This window comes from Crocodylus porosus, unplaced genomic scaffold, assembly GCF_001723895.1.
Source record: "Crocodylus porosus isolate Cpor-Errol unplaced genomic scaffold, CroPor_comp1, whole genome shotgun sequence".
Classification (NCBI taxonomy): domain Eukaryota; kingdom Metazoa; phylum Chordata; order Crocodylia; family Crocodylidae; genus Crocodylus; species Crocodylus porosus.
In genome coordinates, this window is record NW_017728911.1 from 1,723,789 (window position 1) to 1,741,114 (window position 17,326).

Genomic DNA, 17,326 nt, shown 5'->3' on the forward strand with positions numbered 1-17,326 from the left:
ACCAACTTCCAAGAGAAGTGGTGCAGGCTCCTACCCTGGGGGTGTTTAAGAGGAGGTTAGATGAACATCTTGCTGGGGTCGTTTGACCCCAGTACTCTTTCCTGCCATGGACTAGATGATTTGCTCAGGTCCCTTCCAACCTTTAGAAACTATGCCAGGTCCAAAGATCTTTTTCCAGCTATATACCTCAACTTTGATTTGACCTTTTACGACTCCTCCAAAATTAATTCCACAACCCTCCAGTACAAACCCAACTCAATCCTGACCTGCACTATCACTTGCAATTTCAGTGTTAAACATTCAGACTGCTGCTGACATTACTTGCCCCTGGTAGTTGAGACCAGAACGAAGTGGACAGTGCTAACTGCTGAAAGCATGCTGAGAAAACACTGGCCATCTGCAAAATGTTGTAGATATTGTCATGAGACCAAATGCATTCTCACATGTAGTTCTGAGGAGGTTTGAATTCAAGACCCTCCCCCTCCGGCCCCATTTTATACATTGCACCATTGCATCCTCTGTTCCATATGACTCACTTTTCTTTCTGCAAGCTTTCAATCTGTTCTGTCAGCACCCTCTCCTCCTGCTGCATGGCTGCCTGCTGCTGCTCTGTGACGTCCATCTCCATAGCCTCCTCACTGCTCACAGTCTCCTCTGGGACATCTGACACTGAGGGCAATCGTACTGCAATAGGAGAGGTCGGGCTGGTGTAGGTCCCACGCCTTATGCGACCTTTACCCTGTGAAACAACACTCGTGTCAACGAATGCCATACAGATCCTTTAAGACTTTTGAGACATTTTGTGGTACTCTTTAGGTTAGGACAGTGCTCTTCTCCCCACTGACACCCCAACACCAAACATGGGAAAAACAGCAGCAGTAAGTCCCTGGCACAAGTTCACAATACACAAATTACAGTGCATGTTAACTTCAAGGATAACTCAAGGTCAGGCTAGCTTGGGGGACATCACAGAAACGTTCTCAGTTTATTCAGAGGCAGCAGATGGGAATGAAGACAATGTTCCTTATTAGCTACATGCAACCCAGATTTCATAGGTCAATTAAGGAAACAGCAGCACAGAGTTTTAAAAGCTCAGGGTGTAAGATGAGAAGCTTCACTCTGCCAAGTAGCAATGCTGGAGCATGATGGGAACATCCTGACTGTTAACCACAAGGCACTGGCAGGCACAGGTCTAAACCATCCCATTCTTTGCAAAGGGACAGTCCCTCTGTTGCACAGAGAACTGTACTGATACCACTGTCTGCCAGTTAGTATTCAGCTTTGTGGGGGGTACAAATTTGCTTTCTGTAACCAGCAGACATGAGGAAGCTCGAATGAAAGCAAATGGAAAAGCTGGCAATAAAGCTATGGTAGCAGTTGTAATCCTGACACTCCCTGGACAAAAGTAGTTCAGTATTAAAACAAGTAGTGGGCCAGCTATAAGCATAAGTCACTTCTTGCACCAGGCAAAGAGACAGGGGTCTTTCTCAAGGGAGCAAATATGAGAGGAAATTCGGAGAACATGGAAATGTTTTAAATATCTTTCAGAACACTGCTAGATGGCTGATGGAGCATCATACAGCTCCAGCAGACTGTATGCCTGTCCAGCTATGATGCATGTGGAGTAAAAAGTTCAGGGCATTTAATATTTAATTGTGCGACAGATCTGGGGAACAGCTAACTGTTCACAAAGGAGGTTTTTCCCTAACAATACTATATGGGAGAAATTTTCCAAAACACTTAAGTGACTCGAGAACTCGTCAGTGCTCTAACAGCAATGTTGATGCTTTGGGAAGTCCACCTTTGATTAAGCTCTCTCTGCATCTCCTAAGCTTCAGAAGGACCTTCCTGGACTCACTCAGTGAACTCATGTCATTGCTCCTTGCTCATTATATCAACTACAACTTGATCAATGGCCCACTGTATAAGTAAGACCAGCAGCAGAAATGGTCTGTTAAATCTTCAGGGATTGTTAAACATTATTGTGATACTTCTCATTTCTATTAGCATGGAATTCATTTGCCACTGTTGAGATCCCAGATGCTGTGATGCTGCCATTTTGCATATGTGACAACAAGTGAAATTATGGCTTTTCTACCAGTATTGAAGCTCCAATCTGTTGAAAAGGAACAAGAGGCCTACCCACACAATGGAACAAATATAATGTATGCAGAGCTGGCTTTGAATATCCCATTCTAGGACCAGCTGCCTGGGTTTGCCTCCTGGTGGCTGAGAGGTAACAGATCTCCGTGGACAGAGAAGAGACTAGAATCTCCTTTCTTTGCAGTTCCACATAATTATGCAAACATTTATCAGAATTGGACTAATTTTGCATTTGCACAATCCAGGCTCACAGAATTTAAGGTCAAAAGGGACCATTACATCATCCACCTTGATCTCCTGCATATCTCGGCCATTAATTTCCACAAGCTACTTCTGCCATGCAACCTCTCAGTGTAGAGGCAGAACATACCTTCCAGAAACACACCTGGTCTTGATTCAAAAACATTGAGACGTGGAGGATCCTTTACTCCCCTTGAGAGATTGTTCCAATTGCCAAACGGGTCCTTTATCTCCAGTTTGAGTTCATCTAGCTTAAGCTTCCAGCCACTTGTTCATATTATTTATACCTTTTTTCCTGCTAGATTAAGGGTGCCATTAGCACCTGGAACTTTCTCCCAGCAGAGCTGTTTGCACACTCAATTCAAGACTGCTCAGTATTTGTTTTGATAAGTACACAGATTGAGCTCATTACGGCTCACTGCAAAGCTTATGCTCTCTCTTTTGTTTTGAAAGCAAAGAACATGTTGCTTCCATCCTGCATGTGGGGAGAAGTATTTTTTTTTTTCCCTCCAAGTGACACCCAGGGCAAGTCACCCCGAATCTCAATAGGCATGCCTACACATATGCTTTAATGCACATAATCCTATTTTAATGCACATTGAAGTGTCACAGAAAAACCTGCTCTTTAGTTAATGCACATAAAAACAGGCTATTGCACCACTTTTTAGTACCTCACAATGGAGGTACTAAATTTAATGCACATTACCTAAAGTGTATTAATGAATGTGTAGACATGCCCACTGAGCCCAGTCAGTCTCGGGCAGCAGTAACATTTTGTGCCTTGTGTTTCTGGACTCTACAAAACTTACTGCCTGCATCACAACTCCAAGTCCTTTTCCAACGCACTACATGGAAAGAAATAAGGGCTTTTCTTTCTTTTCCTTATTGATACTTTTGGAGAAATAACGCTGCTGTAAAACAGAACATTTGGAGCTGAATGATTCAGCTATTCCCCCCAGTAGGCCTAGCACCTGGCTGGAACCAGTTGAGAAGGGCAAGGGATACCGCTTGCTGTGTTCAAAACATTTCATAGGACAAGATGGGCTTGCACAAAAAAGACTGAATGAGAATGCTGCAGCACAGATACTAGTGCAATGGAAGGATTTGCTGAATGTATTGGGAAACATAAGAAGACAATGGCAGCACAGTCCAGATTATGATTTTCTAATCCATTGCCTGACTTTGGGCACTGCTAGGTTTAAAAGGGCATGGAGAAATTTGAAGGGGTGGAGTTGGTGCGAAGAGAAATCAAATGAGTCGTCTTTTACATTAAACTAAAGTCTGCTTTCCTTGTGTGTCACAAAGTTGCAATAATACCATCCTCACAAACAAGTCAGGGACTGCACCAGAGGAGGCATTACTGCATTGGGACCCAGCATGGGTGTAGACCAAGCGGCAAGGGTGGGTAGTCGTGTGGGAGGAATGAGGAAAAGGAAGATTTAGATAGACCCATCAATTCAAATCTGTGCAGAAAGAGCCAAGTCCTAAGCATCGTGGTGCATATGTGTGCACGTTTAAGCAGTGGGTATGGAGGCAAGTCCCAGGTCTCCTAGATGGCTTCTAGGGTGGGATCCCTCTGCTCTAGCCATGCTGCATTACCGTGGCAGTAATGCCTGAGGGGAAAATCCATCTGCTGTGGTAAGAAAGGATGACAGAGCTGAGGCAGCTGGTATGACTTGGGGATACAGCAGATAAACACACCCCATGCCCGAGCATGAGCAGGAGGAGAGGGAAGGGTGCTACATGAAGGAAAGCAGGGACAGGAACTAGTAAGTAGAGGGAGGAAATGGGAAGAGGAGCACAGAAAAAAGGTTGACAAGGGCAAAGGTGACAGAAGCAGGAGCAGTGAGCTTGGTTGTGAGCTGTGAGCAGGAACGACCCATCACTAAGCAAGACTGGATCCCCCAGCTCCTTTTATTTATTAGGGCTGAGCCCTCCCTGCTCTGATGTAAAGGTTTCTGCCATTTGCCAGTGCTAGGAGCAGTGGGCAGGAGCTATGGCACGGCAGGGAGACACTGGCTAGAGACTGAGCACAAGAGCAGCCTTTGGAGGAGTGCACCAGCAGACACAAGTCACCAGCAGCAATCACCAAGAGCAACTGCTACTACGCAACTCAAATCCTACTCCTGCTGTAATTGCTCTCCGGGTGCTCCCTCCAGAGTGAGAGAGATGGTTAGTCAGTCAGTGGAAAGGAGCTTGCATGGGAATGAATGGATGGGCAAAGTCACAAACAATGGCCAGTAGCATGGTGCTTGAATGAGTGGAGTGTTACACACAATGAAGGGATGCAGCTGTCACAGAGTGCAATGCAATTAATACATACCGGGATTGAATTGCGGGTTATGCTCATAAATCTAACTGCAATTAGTACAGGTTTCTGGATTAGAGAGGACATGAAAAGGAAAGCAGAAGGTTAGAGTGCACATGCCATTGCCCCTTGAAAACTTCTAGCCATTGAACGTGATGAGAGTCGGCTTTCTGCTGCAGCAGCAACGACGCATGGCTGAGCCACAAGCTTTGCAAAATAACTGTGGAAGCATCCGCTTGGAAGAACAAGCCATGGGGAGATACTGGGTTCTTAGAAGTGAAGAGTCCGAGCTGACTGGTCTGCAAGCCGAACACAGCATACGTATGCAGCCTGTTGCTTGTTCAGCTTAGAGCAGAGAGGAACACAGGCCAGCTCAGACCTCAGACTCTAGCTCACATTCATCAGCCCAGCAGGGAGCGTGAAAGCCAAGTAGGATGCTGTTCTGAGCTCCTAGAAAGGTACCGGAGGAAAAGACAACAACCCTTTACTGGGAGCTCATTTCAGCCCCCTGCGCTGGAGGCAATATTAATGAAAGAACCTGCATACAGGGAGAATCAAAGGAAGGCCATGGATTAGAGCAGCTTCCTCCAATTCCCCCACTGCTGTGTGCGTGCAGAGGAGGGAAGCAAATGGAGGCCAATAGCTGAGTGGGCTGTATCAGATGGCAGAGCACTCAGGCAGGGGAATTTAATGCTAGTGGGAGATGGTCATCAGCACAGCCAGCAAAGGGCTGATTAAACCCAGGAGAGTTCATCTGAATTTTCAAAAGATATTCTGAGAACGTAACAATGAGCCCACAAGCTCCAGAGGGGATGTTTCTGTGGCAGCTTCCTGCAGAGTTCCTGGCAGGCACCATTCCCACCTCCTGTGGTGGGCTTTCAGAGCATGGCGAGTCGGTGCAAGGCTGAGGGTCAGTCTCTGTCAGCCTTGGGCCTGGTGCTTTGGGAGGCGTAAAGGCGTTATGGAGGCTGAAGTAAGTAGGAGAAGATTAGGGGGGTTAGTTTAAGTGGAAAGGAGAGGAGAGAATGGAGGTGGCTTGTCAGAACCAAGGAACTGTCTGTCAGTGCAGCAGTATACATTTTCTTCTTGGTGACAGATTAATTGACTAAACCAAGTAAAACACAAAACAGCCATGGGCCCAAAATCTATTCCCCTCCACCCAGACTTCTCTAGGAGCAAGGAAGCTAGGAAAACAATGGGGGAGAAGAAAATCACCCTCCTAAAAGAAAAGAAAGGTCTGCTCCGGGGAGGGGTGGGGGAGACGAGTCCATCAAGAACAGAACCAGCATCCAGCACCATAACCACCTCTGCATCTTACCATTGATCTCCGGATCAAAGACAGCCTGCTCTTTGCTTTGTTCTCAGCAAACTCCAGGCTGTTGATGTCCTTGAGGCGGGCTCTGTATTTATTCATTTGCTCTATGACAATTAATTCCACGCAGCTGCAAGAAAAGGAAATGGAGCTAGGACTAAAGCAGACTGACTAAAGCAGTTACATCAGTCATAGAAGAGCGGGTGTTCTGCTCTGCCAGGAGGGGAAGGGACGTATCCTCCAATTTATAACCTCTGGCTGTACAACATGGTGGGCACCTACATATGTGCCCAATGCCTGCTAATTAGCATGCATCACAACAGACTTGATTAAGTCTTCTGGAGCATGATAATTAGCTCACTACAGCAGCCTCAGCATCTCATGTATTCAACAACCCTGCACTTCAAAATAGGAGCACGGGTGCTTTAACAAAAGCTCGTTGAATTAGCTTTAGTTTAAGTGCCCACGCAGCTATTCTGAAGCGCAGGACACTGAATACATGAGACGCTGCAGGTGCTTTAGAGTGGCTCCTGAGAGCTGCTCTAATAAAAGTGCCACCCTCGAGCACGTGTAAAGATGCCCTGGTCATCCAAACATCAAGCCTGCAAGGCTCAAGCTAGCCTGTGGAGCTGCTCCACCCGGCCTACCAGGCTACCAGAAGCTGGGGCATGGCTATGGAGGAGCATGGCATGCTGCAGTATTTGGGGCCTCTGGGTTCCACTGGGCACATCTGTCAGCAACAGGAGGGCAAGCGAAGGATGTGCTATGCTCCCCGCCACCACGGCCAGCCTCACAATCTGGTCCGGGAGGAGCCCCATTGTCTAGAACCAGCCTGGGGCCAAGGGCAAATCTGACATCCCTGCTCTAGAGACTGAAAATGAGCCATGTGGTAGAACGGCTCCAAATGGACTAAAGGAACAAGGAGAAGAACACTCCCGTTCCCTCCAGTTACATCAGGGAAACTGGGCTCCTCTTGGAAAAGAAAATACAGAAGCCCAACAGGCTCCAAAGGAAGGCTTAGAACAGCACATCCAAGATAGCTGTTCTCTATCTGCCAGTAGCTACATGCCAACACCTACATAGGTACTTGTTTGCTTTTGAGCTGGAGACACAGTAGCATGGCAAGGATGTTGACCTGGTGCCAGAGGCAGCTTTTTAAATAGAGGTAGTATTATTTCCTGGCAGAAATCCTTTATTAGAAAAAAGGTTAAAGGTACTCTGATGTAACTAGAATCTAAGAGTTCAATTACAAAGACACTCCTATAATAAATGTACAGAAAAGTGATTCAAATCGACTTTAACCATTATATGCCGAAAAACTGCTTTTAGTAGAAAATTTAATAGATATGACACAAGGAACTACCATTGGGTCACTTAGTTTCACCTCCTATATAGCTCTGATGACAGGATTACACCAGATGAGTCCTTCCCCGCCTCCCCCCAGTTTGATACCCATGCCCCTCCCATTTCCATAGTACTTGTGCACCTCTGTCTTTACATAGGTGTCCTTAACATAACTGCTGAACTCATAAACAGATCCTTGCAAAACATCCTGCAAAAACATCGTCCACAGTATATCATCTCATTTACAATTACTATGTACTACAGTTAGCCACATCTTAGTCCATTTACTGTAAATTGTGCTGAACCGATACAGCACTATTTTAAAAAAAAATCAGACCAATACGTGGCAATATCTAAAATGCCTTACAAAAATCTATAAGTATATGATGATATCAACACAATTACCTTTGTCAATACAACACGATGCCAAAGATCAACAGAATTACATTTGACCAGTCCAATTTCCCATTAAACCATGCTGACTGGAATTTACTGTGCGACTGTCTTAACTCTTTACTGAGTATGTTCTCTGCCAGCTTTTCCTTGATTTTGGCTAGGAGTGATATAAAGCTAACTGCCCTATGCAATTTACCCTCTTGCTTACCCTTTTAAACTCCTGCCCTTACTTAGCTTCTTTCAAATCTAGCATGGCAAGATTTGTTTGGAGTGCTTTGGCAAATTCTTTTTAAAGTTCTGGAGTGCAAAGTATTTAGTTCTGCAGATCTTAAAGGTTTTAACACCTGCTAGTGCTGCTTTACGTATCTCCTTGCTAACTCCTAACACAGTATATTTTCTTAAGGCAATTTAATTTGCAGAACAGTAACGTGTTCTTTGCTACTGTTGCAGAGCATATTAAAAATGCATTATTCAGGAACCATCTCAGTGTGTTGGTGGTGCCTCATTAGAGCAGGAAATGTGGATAACTCTGCAGTTACAATTCTGAATCCTTACGTGGTTGTTTTACTGATGTCCTGAACGCTCTGCAGTGGGTCAGTGGTATCAGGACAGCGGAGAATACAGGGAGCAAATACAATGGCTAGGGCATTCGCTGACATCCGATTAGTATCTTCCTGAAGGGCAATTCTAAACAGTAACAAAAAACAAGGAAGGAAGTGTTAAAAGGCACTGGCAGGAAACATCTGGGTAGAGATGGAATGATAACAAATTCCAAATTCAGACACAGCAGCAAATGAAGCATTGGACAGATGCATGCGATCTGTGAGCCACCAGAAGCTCTCCCAACGTCATGTAGCTTCAATGTAATGTAAAGAACTTCAAATTATTATCCTTGGGAGGGAAAGACACTAACAAGCAATGCTAAAAATACGTGAATGTTGTACCATTCAGTGGGGCAAAGATAAATACAACAGACACTGAACTCTCCTTAAACCATTCAGTGATGCTCTCTAGGAAATCTTTTGCTGTACTTTTCCAAGAGAAAACTGAGATCAGGTATGCTTATTATAATAACGGCTGCTCACTTAGTTCTCACCTATGCCTCAGGGACAGTTAGTCTCAAAACATCTACCTGGAGGGATCTTAGGTGGACATGATGTAGCAGGAATCTTCACAGCCTCCAATACCATGGACAGAGGCTAAGCCATGCAGTCTTACTCATAGAAAGGCTTCACATTTGATCCCTGGGGTCTCAATAGTCAAGCTAGAAGATGCAACGTGCAGCCACACTGGGAAGGATTACAGCTTGCCTCAGGGGAGACACAGGATCGCATTAATTTAACCTGGGAAGTGTAGTAGTTAAGTATGCAACACCATTACTATAATCAACAAAGCTCTTTGCTAAAGAGAGCTCTTGGTCTAAGCTACTAAAACCCATTTCAGAATTTACAGCATCCCCTTGTAACGTCTCTCATTTTTCCCTACCAAAAGTACTAGGACTGCACCAGTCCATGACAGGATGTTCCTACTCATACAGCATATTTTACCGCTCCACTAAACACCCCACTGCACTACTCAGGGAGCAAGGTACTACTTTGGTGAGAAATGTAGGAGAGCACCTAGAGGACTGATCACCTACCACAACAGTCCCTTACCTCACAAGGTGAAAGACAAGGCGTTCCAGAGTGTTGAGGTGGGTCCGAGAGAGCTGATCGATGACTGAGTACACACCTCGGATGGTTTCCTTCCTCTCCTGCAGGCCTGGAGAGAGCACACACACAGTTACAGCAGCTTCCCCTCAGTTTCTCCTGCCATCTTCACTTACGAAGGAGTTTGCTCGGATCAGTACATGCAAGACAAGCAACAGGCCAACGAACACAGACAAGGATAATCTCTCTCATCTCCCTTTCCTGGCTGAACAAAAAGACCTCATGGCAGATTCCATTTCTCGGCTGTGCTCTCCTCCGCTACGAGTACCCTATGAATGAGCTAAAGCATGAGCATACAGAAAGTCTCTTTCCTAAATGGATTCCAAAAGAGTTATGAACTGAACAACAGTGTTGGGTAGCAACACCAACGCTTTGTAGAAACTGTTTTTAGTATCCAGAACAAAGACTGGGTTTCTGGTTACTCCATCATAGATGGAGATAGATCTTGAACTGAGAAATCTTTAGAGAATTTTAATGAAAAACTTCCAGGTGTAACGCACACAAAATATGTTTGCTTCCTGCCTGTCATGACTACAGCAGTGATGCATTTTAAATAAAACCATTTTTATTCACTTTGGTGAGTCAACTATGATGCATTTACCAATGGGTTTGGTGCTTCCTGTTACTCCAGGGCTGTGCAATTATTTGGACTGGAGACCCACTTAACAAGTTTTGGTGAGCTCTCAAGGGCTGCATGGGTAGCCCTGCCCCTTGAGAGTAGCCTCACCCCCTGGTCACGATCTTGAGACCAGAAGTCCTCCCCCTAACGCATGACTTTTGCCACAGGAAATCCATCCCTTTCTCTGCCCTGCCCCCTGCTCTCCTGGGAATACTCCTTTCGGAAGAGGGGGTTGCCATCTTAGAACCAGAAAAAAACCAAGTCATACACTAAAAGGCAAACACCGACTATAATATACTTTAATTTTATTACAAAAACTATTTTTGTCATGTGTGTTTGTGTACTGTATATAGAGGCGACTGTATAATAACTCAAAAATAAAGACTTAGTCTTGTATACTGGGGGGTGTGGTTGTGGGGGGTAGAGGGGTGTATGGTGGGGTGTAGAAGGACGCCAAAGTGAGCAGGACACTGGAAAAGCTGAGTAGGATCCTTGGCGGCTGCAGCTGCAACAGTCCCACCCGGAAATTGTGCACTGGCTGGGCCAGGCTCTTCCACCCACGTGGGTGGGAGCAAGGTGTGATAAAGTATGTTGGCGGGGCTTGTACATTAACATGGGCACCTCGCTCCCACCCTTGTGGGAAGAAGGGCTGGGTAGGGTGCAATTAGTCAGTGGGTGCCGTGGCCCAGATGAAAGTGCCTAGTGGGCTAGATTTGGCCTGCCGGCTGTATTTTGCCTTCCCTGCACTACTCTCTGCTACCGGTCTTCTAGATGAGCCCAGACGTTCCTTACCCATAGCTCTCAGGAATTCCTCATAGAGTTCGAAGGTCATGAGAGGATTAGGCAAATCTCTCAGCCACTGTTTGAACACGCTGGCAATGACGTGAATGTTGTAGTCATCTAGATTCACATTGTCAATATCTATTCGCAAAAGGAAGTGAGAGTGGGTGGAATGGAAAGAATTCAAAGAAATAATTCCACATAATCAGTTTTGAGACATAGGACAAGCCAATGTTTTCATATTGATGCAATAACCAATGCTAGCGCAAATACTGACTTAAATGAAAGAATTTTTAATCCAACACCATACACCACGCAGTAGCCACGAAAAAATCCCTGGCTTCTGGTTTGTACTTTGGGCTCCTATACACGTACAGGGAGGCTGCTTCAACACACTGTCGTTACCATGAATAGAGTCTGCTGGGGCACAGAAATTACCACACTCCAGCAGACCACAGTCATGTGCATCAGCATCCTCAAGCTGAAAAACAGCAGTGGGGGTTCTTTAAATAAAGCTCATGAGACAAGCTATAGTTAAAGTGCCCCCACCACCATTTTTCAGTGTGGGGACACCGATACAACATGATGCTTTGGGCACTTTAATTAGCATGGCTTTCAGAGCTGCACTAATTAAAGTGCCACCCCTTGCCTCCCAGAGGACATTTATAAATGCCCTTTGTGTCCAAACTTTGGTTAACAAAAGCCAGAATGTATGCTGTTCCCTTTGAAACAACCTGAAACAGTTTCAGAGACAGCTTTCTGCGGCAAGATCAGGAGCACCCTTGGGTCCCCCACCGATCCTCCTGCACCCTACCTGTGTCAAGCCCTTGGCGGAGCTCCTTGATTTTATTGGTAGAGCCAGACTTCCGATAAATGCCTTCAGTGTACAGCCCATGCATTTCAATGTAGTTGATGAGCTTCTCTACCACTACCGGCACCGCTCGCTCTTCGCTGGTCAGCCGGGAGAGCTCAACCCCAAATTGTCGCGAGGAAAGTTCTGGATCATACTAACATCAGGAAAAAAGGTGGAGTTTTAATTTGGTGGAAAAAGCATCAAGGCAATGCTGCTCAACTCCGGGGTATCTCGGGACTGATAAACCACCGTTCAAAGACAGGTCATCTTTTTAACTCAAATTCCAGGGGGTCTCAATGCATTCATCCAATAAATCTAACTTAAGGCACAGGAAGAGAGCTGAGGCTTGCACATGGTGTTTTTAATATATGATACCACTCTTATAGTGTTGCATGCATCTTCCTGATTTTATAAGCAGAATTGAGTTACTTTACCTGGTTTTGAAGCATTTTGTGTCCTTGCATCTGACACCTAATCATGTTATTTACTAATGACAACTGATGCCTTAACTAAGTACTAGCTGTACAACTAGGAAAACAATGGGGCTGCCCCAAGTCTATGGGCTCATCAGTATAAGCATGCTGGTTTGGCTGCAGACAAGTGGTTTACAGCCAGAAAGGTAGCAAGCAAGAAATAAAAACATTCAGTCCAAAGAAACCCTTCTAGAATACAACAGCTACTTGGTGTAAGTTCATTTTCAGAACACCAGAGAAGAAACAGGAACCAATTTGCCTAGTTAATCTTTAGGATTTGGAATAGGGTGACCATATGTCCCATTTTGGCTGGGACAGTCCTGGATTTCGTAGGGCATTCCAGTGTCCCGGCCCGTTTATAAGAATTGAGGTAAAAGGGGGGCTGGGGCCAGGGCTCAGATACCTGTGCACAGCAAGCTGGACCTGGCTGGGAGCCGCTCCTGTGCAGTGACCCCCCAGGGTGCACTAGCTTGTGTATGCAGCCACATAACACTTCCCCCACACTGCCAACAGCCTTGTGCCCTGCTGCTGCAGCCACTGCTGAGGCCTGGGCTGTGCATAAGAGCTCTGGGCAGCTGCTATGATGGTGCGGGAAGCATCCTGTGGCTGTGCAGCACAGGCTGGCAGAGTTATTATTGTAGAGACACAGGATACACACTGTCAGTGTGATGGGGAACATTGCTGAGAAATTCTCTCAAAGCAAACACATTCGAATAGCTATTCAAGATATAACAAAAAAGGGATCTAGATCCTTTTGCATGAACATCTAGTTATGCCCAGAAAAAGGTATCATCACTCTGGGCTAACACACAAAGTCTCCTTTGTACGTTGTCACTGGCTGCAAGAATATTAAGTATGATAAAAGAATCAAGGTTCACTCGTTAACAAAGATCTTACACACAAAGGAAAAAAAGCAGTATCATAGGTTGGGGAATATAACAGCAGCAGATATCCATGGCCTTAGGTAGGCTTCTGGTACAATCTATTCCACAATGTGCATTACAAAAGTCAGATCTGCTGAATTCGAGTGACAGTTATAGTTTGAATTCCCCTAAAATGCTGTTAAATGAGGCAAGCTCCTGCTGCTGGCAAGAATATTAAAGGCTCAGGAAGCAGACGACTGGTGCAGCAGGTGCCGCATGAAAACATTACAGCCCTGCAGTTGCCTGAAGGAGTGAGCTCATCTCTGCAGCTAAGACACACATGAGCATGCAACCTGGTATTCCACTATGGTCATCTGCTCCTTAACACCCTAATTAAAACTGAGATTGAGGAGATCGAGGTATCTAGCCCAACAGGTGGAATGAGCCGGTCTTACCTTTTTGGAGCACTTGGTTGTAGTTTTAAGACAGCACTTCTTGTGACAAGCATACTTACATACTGCAATAATGAAAAACAATACTGCTGAGTATTTCACACCTTCAGATCTCTCCACAGCCAATACTCCTCTGGCTACAGTGGCTTTACTAACTTGTCAGGAGTTACTGAACAGTATGAGCTTTACAGCCTTTTGACTGACATTTTTGTCCCTAATTTTAATGTCAGGTCTGAACAGTGTACAGAGTCTTCACGAATGAAAACCAACCCTTTTATTTCAATCCCCCCCTCTCCCCCCCCAACAAAACTGAAAGTCTGGGAACATTTATAAAAGTCTTGTGGATCAGTTCAGAAGATGTGTTGTGCATTTAGATATTTCAGCCCTTTCTTTCTGATCAAAGAGCCACCAGGAAAATTAGCACAATCTGTCCTAAAATTGGACCATTTCCTGGGCTCAATCACCTCAAATGCAACTCTTCTAAATTGAATTAATCCATCTTGGGCACAAAGAGGCATTAGAAATATGGCAGGATCAGACCAGGTGACTATAGCTCAGATCTTATTTCCTTCTCATATTTTTCTCACTCATCTTACCGTCTCTGTAAAAGGCTAATTAAAATCATCTTGCCTGGGTTCGAGACTTAGCAATAGACTTACAGCGCCATGGGAGAGATTCAGGTATAGTTCTGACAAGGGGCCTCTCTCTTCTCCCCACCCACCACTGGTTGATGTCAGGAGCCCCTAGATGGGTCCCAAAGGTTCCTGTTCTGATGGCTGCAGAGTGCGTGGGTAGGGAGAGTGAAACAATAGTGGGCATCCTTAGGAGCACACAAGGCATCACCAGGAAGCAAATCCAAGAAAGGCTAAACAGTCCATGCTCACATTTACAAACAGAAGCTCTGTCCATTATCCAGATCAAGGAGGAGCAGTACTCGCAGTAAGTGGGAATGCTGTACTGGGTTGCCTTAAAGATGTGACCATTATGTTCTTCTACCTTTAAAAAAAATGGAGGATAAAAGATTCAGAAACAAAAGGGAAACAGACAGAGGTGCAACAAACTGGTTTAAACCGAGGTTACAGCAGACTGAACAACTAATGTCAATATCCAAGGATCCTGAAATCAATTATTATAATAACTGTATATCGACAGCACCCCCCACCCCCTGCCCAAGTGTAGCCAAGCCATTGCAACTTTTACCTTGTTTCATTCAGGGCTAAAGTTACAGTGCTTTAGCACATTTGTACTGCTACAAGAGCATGCAGACATAACAGTTAAAGCCTAAATATAGATGGGTACTCCTAAGCAACAGCTTACTTTCTGCTTTTAAATCATTTAAAAGTTATGTTTTTTGTCCACAGCCCAAGTGAAGCAGTCAAACATCAAACTTTGACAGTTGCTGGCTCTTCCTGAAGAGGAATGAATTCACAAGAGACCTTAGTTAGAGGTTTTCATAAAGAAGTGCATGCTTTTGTTTAAACATTGTATTTTTTATCTGCTACCAGCAAAGGAAATTGGAATTAGACTGAACGAAACTGAAAGACAATGAGACAGATACAAAGGCGAGACTAGTTCATTTAGTTAGCCTAGTGCACATCTAGCAGGCTTCTTTCTTTGGGATTTGCATTTACTGAGGTACAATCTACCCACTGGGACTGCCTTCACCACAATTCCTTTATCTATCATTCAAATGTGCAGACTTCAGTTCTTTAACAGTGCAGTACATGTTACATATATTACACAATTAATGGGTTAATCGTGCAGTAAGTTTAGACTAGCCACATGTGCAAAGTAAATCATCGTACAACTAACTGATTAATCGCATAATAAAGTTGGACCTGCTACACAGGCAAAGTAATCATCATGCAATAAAAATGGTTCTTCAGCTATAAAACAAGCCAACCAGCTATAAAGTCAGTGTTTGAAAATGTGTAACAACTCTAGAGCTGGTTTCTATCCAGCTTTCATTTGAATGTGTAGCCCTAAAGTTCAGAGATTGCAACTTACCACATCTGCTTCTTTTTTCCTTCTCTTTTTTCTCTCTGTTTTTGGCACCTGTGAGGGCTAAAAAGAGATTTAAGAGAATTAAAGCAGAGACTGACAGTTTCACTTCAAAGTCCGCTAAATTCTCAAATTTCTCCTCTTCCTTCTCTTTACTCTGAACTACACATTCAGGCCCAGTGATACTTAATACAATTCATGCTGATAAAAATGAAGGGCTCTCTGGAGTCAGGAAGAAGCAGCTCTCCCACACTGCACTATCAATCCTCTGTCATGCCAGTCTTCACCATCCCTATCACTGCACCTCAGTCCAGTCCTGCAGCTCGCTCAGACATTCCAAGTCCTAGCACATCTGTCCAGTTCTGCCTGTGCACCTTTGTCTTCCAGGCAAACACATTATAGGTAAAAATTGAATAAGAACCAGGAGCCACAATCCCATTTCCAAAAATCAGCAGGAGTAAGTTGTCCATTATCAAAAGCCTTTGCTTTGCCTAAGAGTCCCAAGAATTGAAAAACCATCCTAGCAAATTCAGATTGTGGGTAGCAGGCAAATATAACATGACAGCAGAGACAGCTATGGCCAATATGTGCACTGACTCAAGGGGCATTTGTACACATCACATTTTTTTCCCTTTCTTATGATGGAATGGTGTGACTGTTTGCACAAGTGGGTTTTCAGGATGCTTTAAAAGTCTTTCTGGTGCATTAAACTAAAACTCCTCGGATGCAGTTTAGTTTGGCTTGCCATGAATTAAAGTATTGCATCCATGGATTCATTGCGTGCAAACACAGAGGCACTCAAAGATGTGTAATGAGCCTCTTTATCCACCAGATGGTGCTGCAACTTTTTCGCAGTTCACCTGTTCCAATTGCTGCTGCTTTTTTTTTTTTTTTTTTTTTCTTGTGCCACATGAAAGCTCCCTGCTCCCACAGCTGTATGGCAGGGCACAAGGTGGGCGGCCCCAGGCCAGGGGGCAGCGGGGACTGTCCCGCTCTCCTTCAGCACCAGCTGGGGACTGGACTTAATTCATTTGAAAACCTAGTACGTACAAATACTTATGTGATGCTCCAAAGCTTAATTCAAAAACCTAGTATATGCAAACACTGATGCGATGCTCCAAAATAAGTTTAAATTTTATAAACCTATTTAATTTAATGAGAATTAAACCCCATGATGTGTACAGGTGCTCAAGAGTTCCTGGCCTGCAGAGGTTGTTGGCTATGGTTGCTTTCCCTGCAACTACTAGATACTTCCAGCCTGGCTTGAGATTCAGTAGTTGTTTGCCCTGCAAGGACAAAAGGGGCAGGCAGTGGAAAGCCTGCATATGTGAATGGCAATATAGAGGGCCCGGGACATGAATATTGCAGGTTCTGACTGCTCCACAACGCTCTGTATGTTTCCCTGCTGTTCTGTAGCCAGAACAGTCACCTCCTCCCTGCTCCATTCTCTGAAGAGGCTTTTCAGCAGCAGCCGTGGCTGAGTGGGTTGTGTAATCAATTCAATTCTTCTTCCCTTTACTTTCAAAGGAATGTTCATATTCTGCTCTCTTACTGGGTTCATCTCATATTGGCTTAGATGAAACTTTTTTATTTTCAGATCCTGAAAGACTTAAAGCAGCAATGCTAAAATGAGGAGGGAAAGACCCTGAGAGAAGACCTTTATTAGATAAATTTTAATGCTAAGTTAGAAATGTTTATATGTATATAACCAAATCAGAGAACAACAAATCACAGTGATAGTTTCATAGTTTCATAGTAGCTAGAGTCGGAAGGGACCTAGGAAGATCATCTAGTCCGACCCCCTGCCTTGGCAGGAAAGAGCACCGGGGTCAGATGACCCCGGCAAGGTGCTCATCTAACTTCCTTTTAAAAA

At 44.6% G+C, this 17,326-nt stretch overlaps 1 protein-coding gene across 2 annotated transcripts in view; it reads right to left on the reverse strand.

Moving 5' to 3' along the window:
* MYO9A (myosin IXA) overlaps positions 1 to 17,326 on the reverse strand; it is a 317,277-nt gene that overhangs the window by 4,845 nt on the left and 295,106 nt on the right. Inside the window, exons 33-42 of one of the 2 annotated variants that reach the window (XM_019533260.1) lie at positions 15,460 to 15,516; positions 14,337 to 14,448; positions 13,456 to 13,517; positions 11,626 to 11,818; positions 10,824 to 10,952; positions 9,359 to 9,464; positions 8,259 to 8,390; positions 5,970 to 6,093; positions 4,667 to 4,720; positions 537 to 739 (exon numbers count right to left, since the gene is read on the reverse strand). In XM_019533260.1, coding sequence (XP_019388805.1) covers positions 537 to 739; positions 4,667 to 4,720; positions 5,970 to 6,093; positions 8,259 to 8,390; positions 9,359 to 9,464; positions 10,824 to 10,952; positions 11,626 to 11,818; positions 13,456 to 13,517; positions 14,337 to 14,448; positions 15,460 to 15,516 — 1,172 coding nt within the window. The remainder of the gene's footprint in view (positions 1 to 536; positions 740 to 4,666; positions 4,721 to 5,969; positions 6,094 to 8,258; positions 8,391 to 9,358; positions 9,465 to 10,823; positions 10,953 to 11,625; positions 11,819 to 13,455; positions 13,518 to 14,336; positions 14,449 to 15,459; positions 15,517 to 17,326) is intronic. The other variant, XM_019533261.1, reaches the window with a different exon arrangement.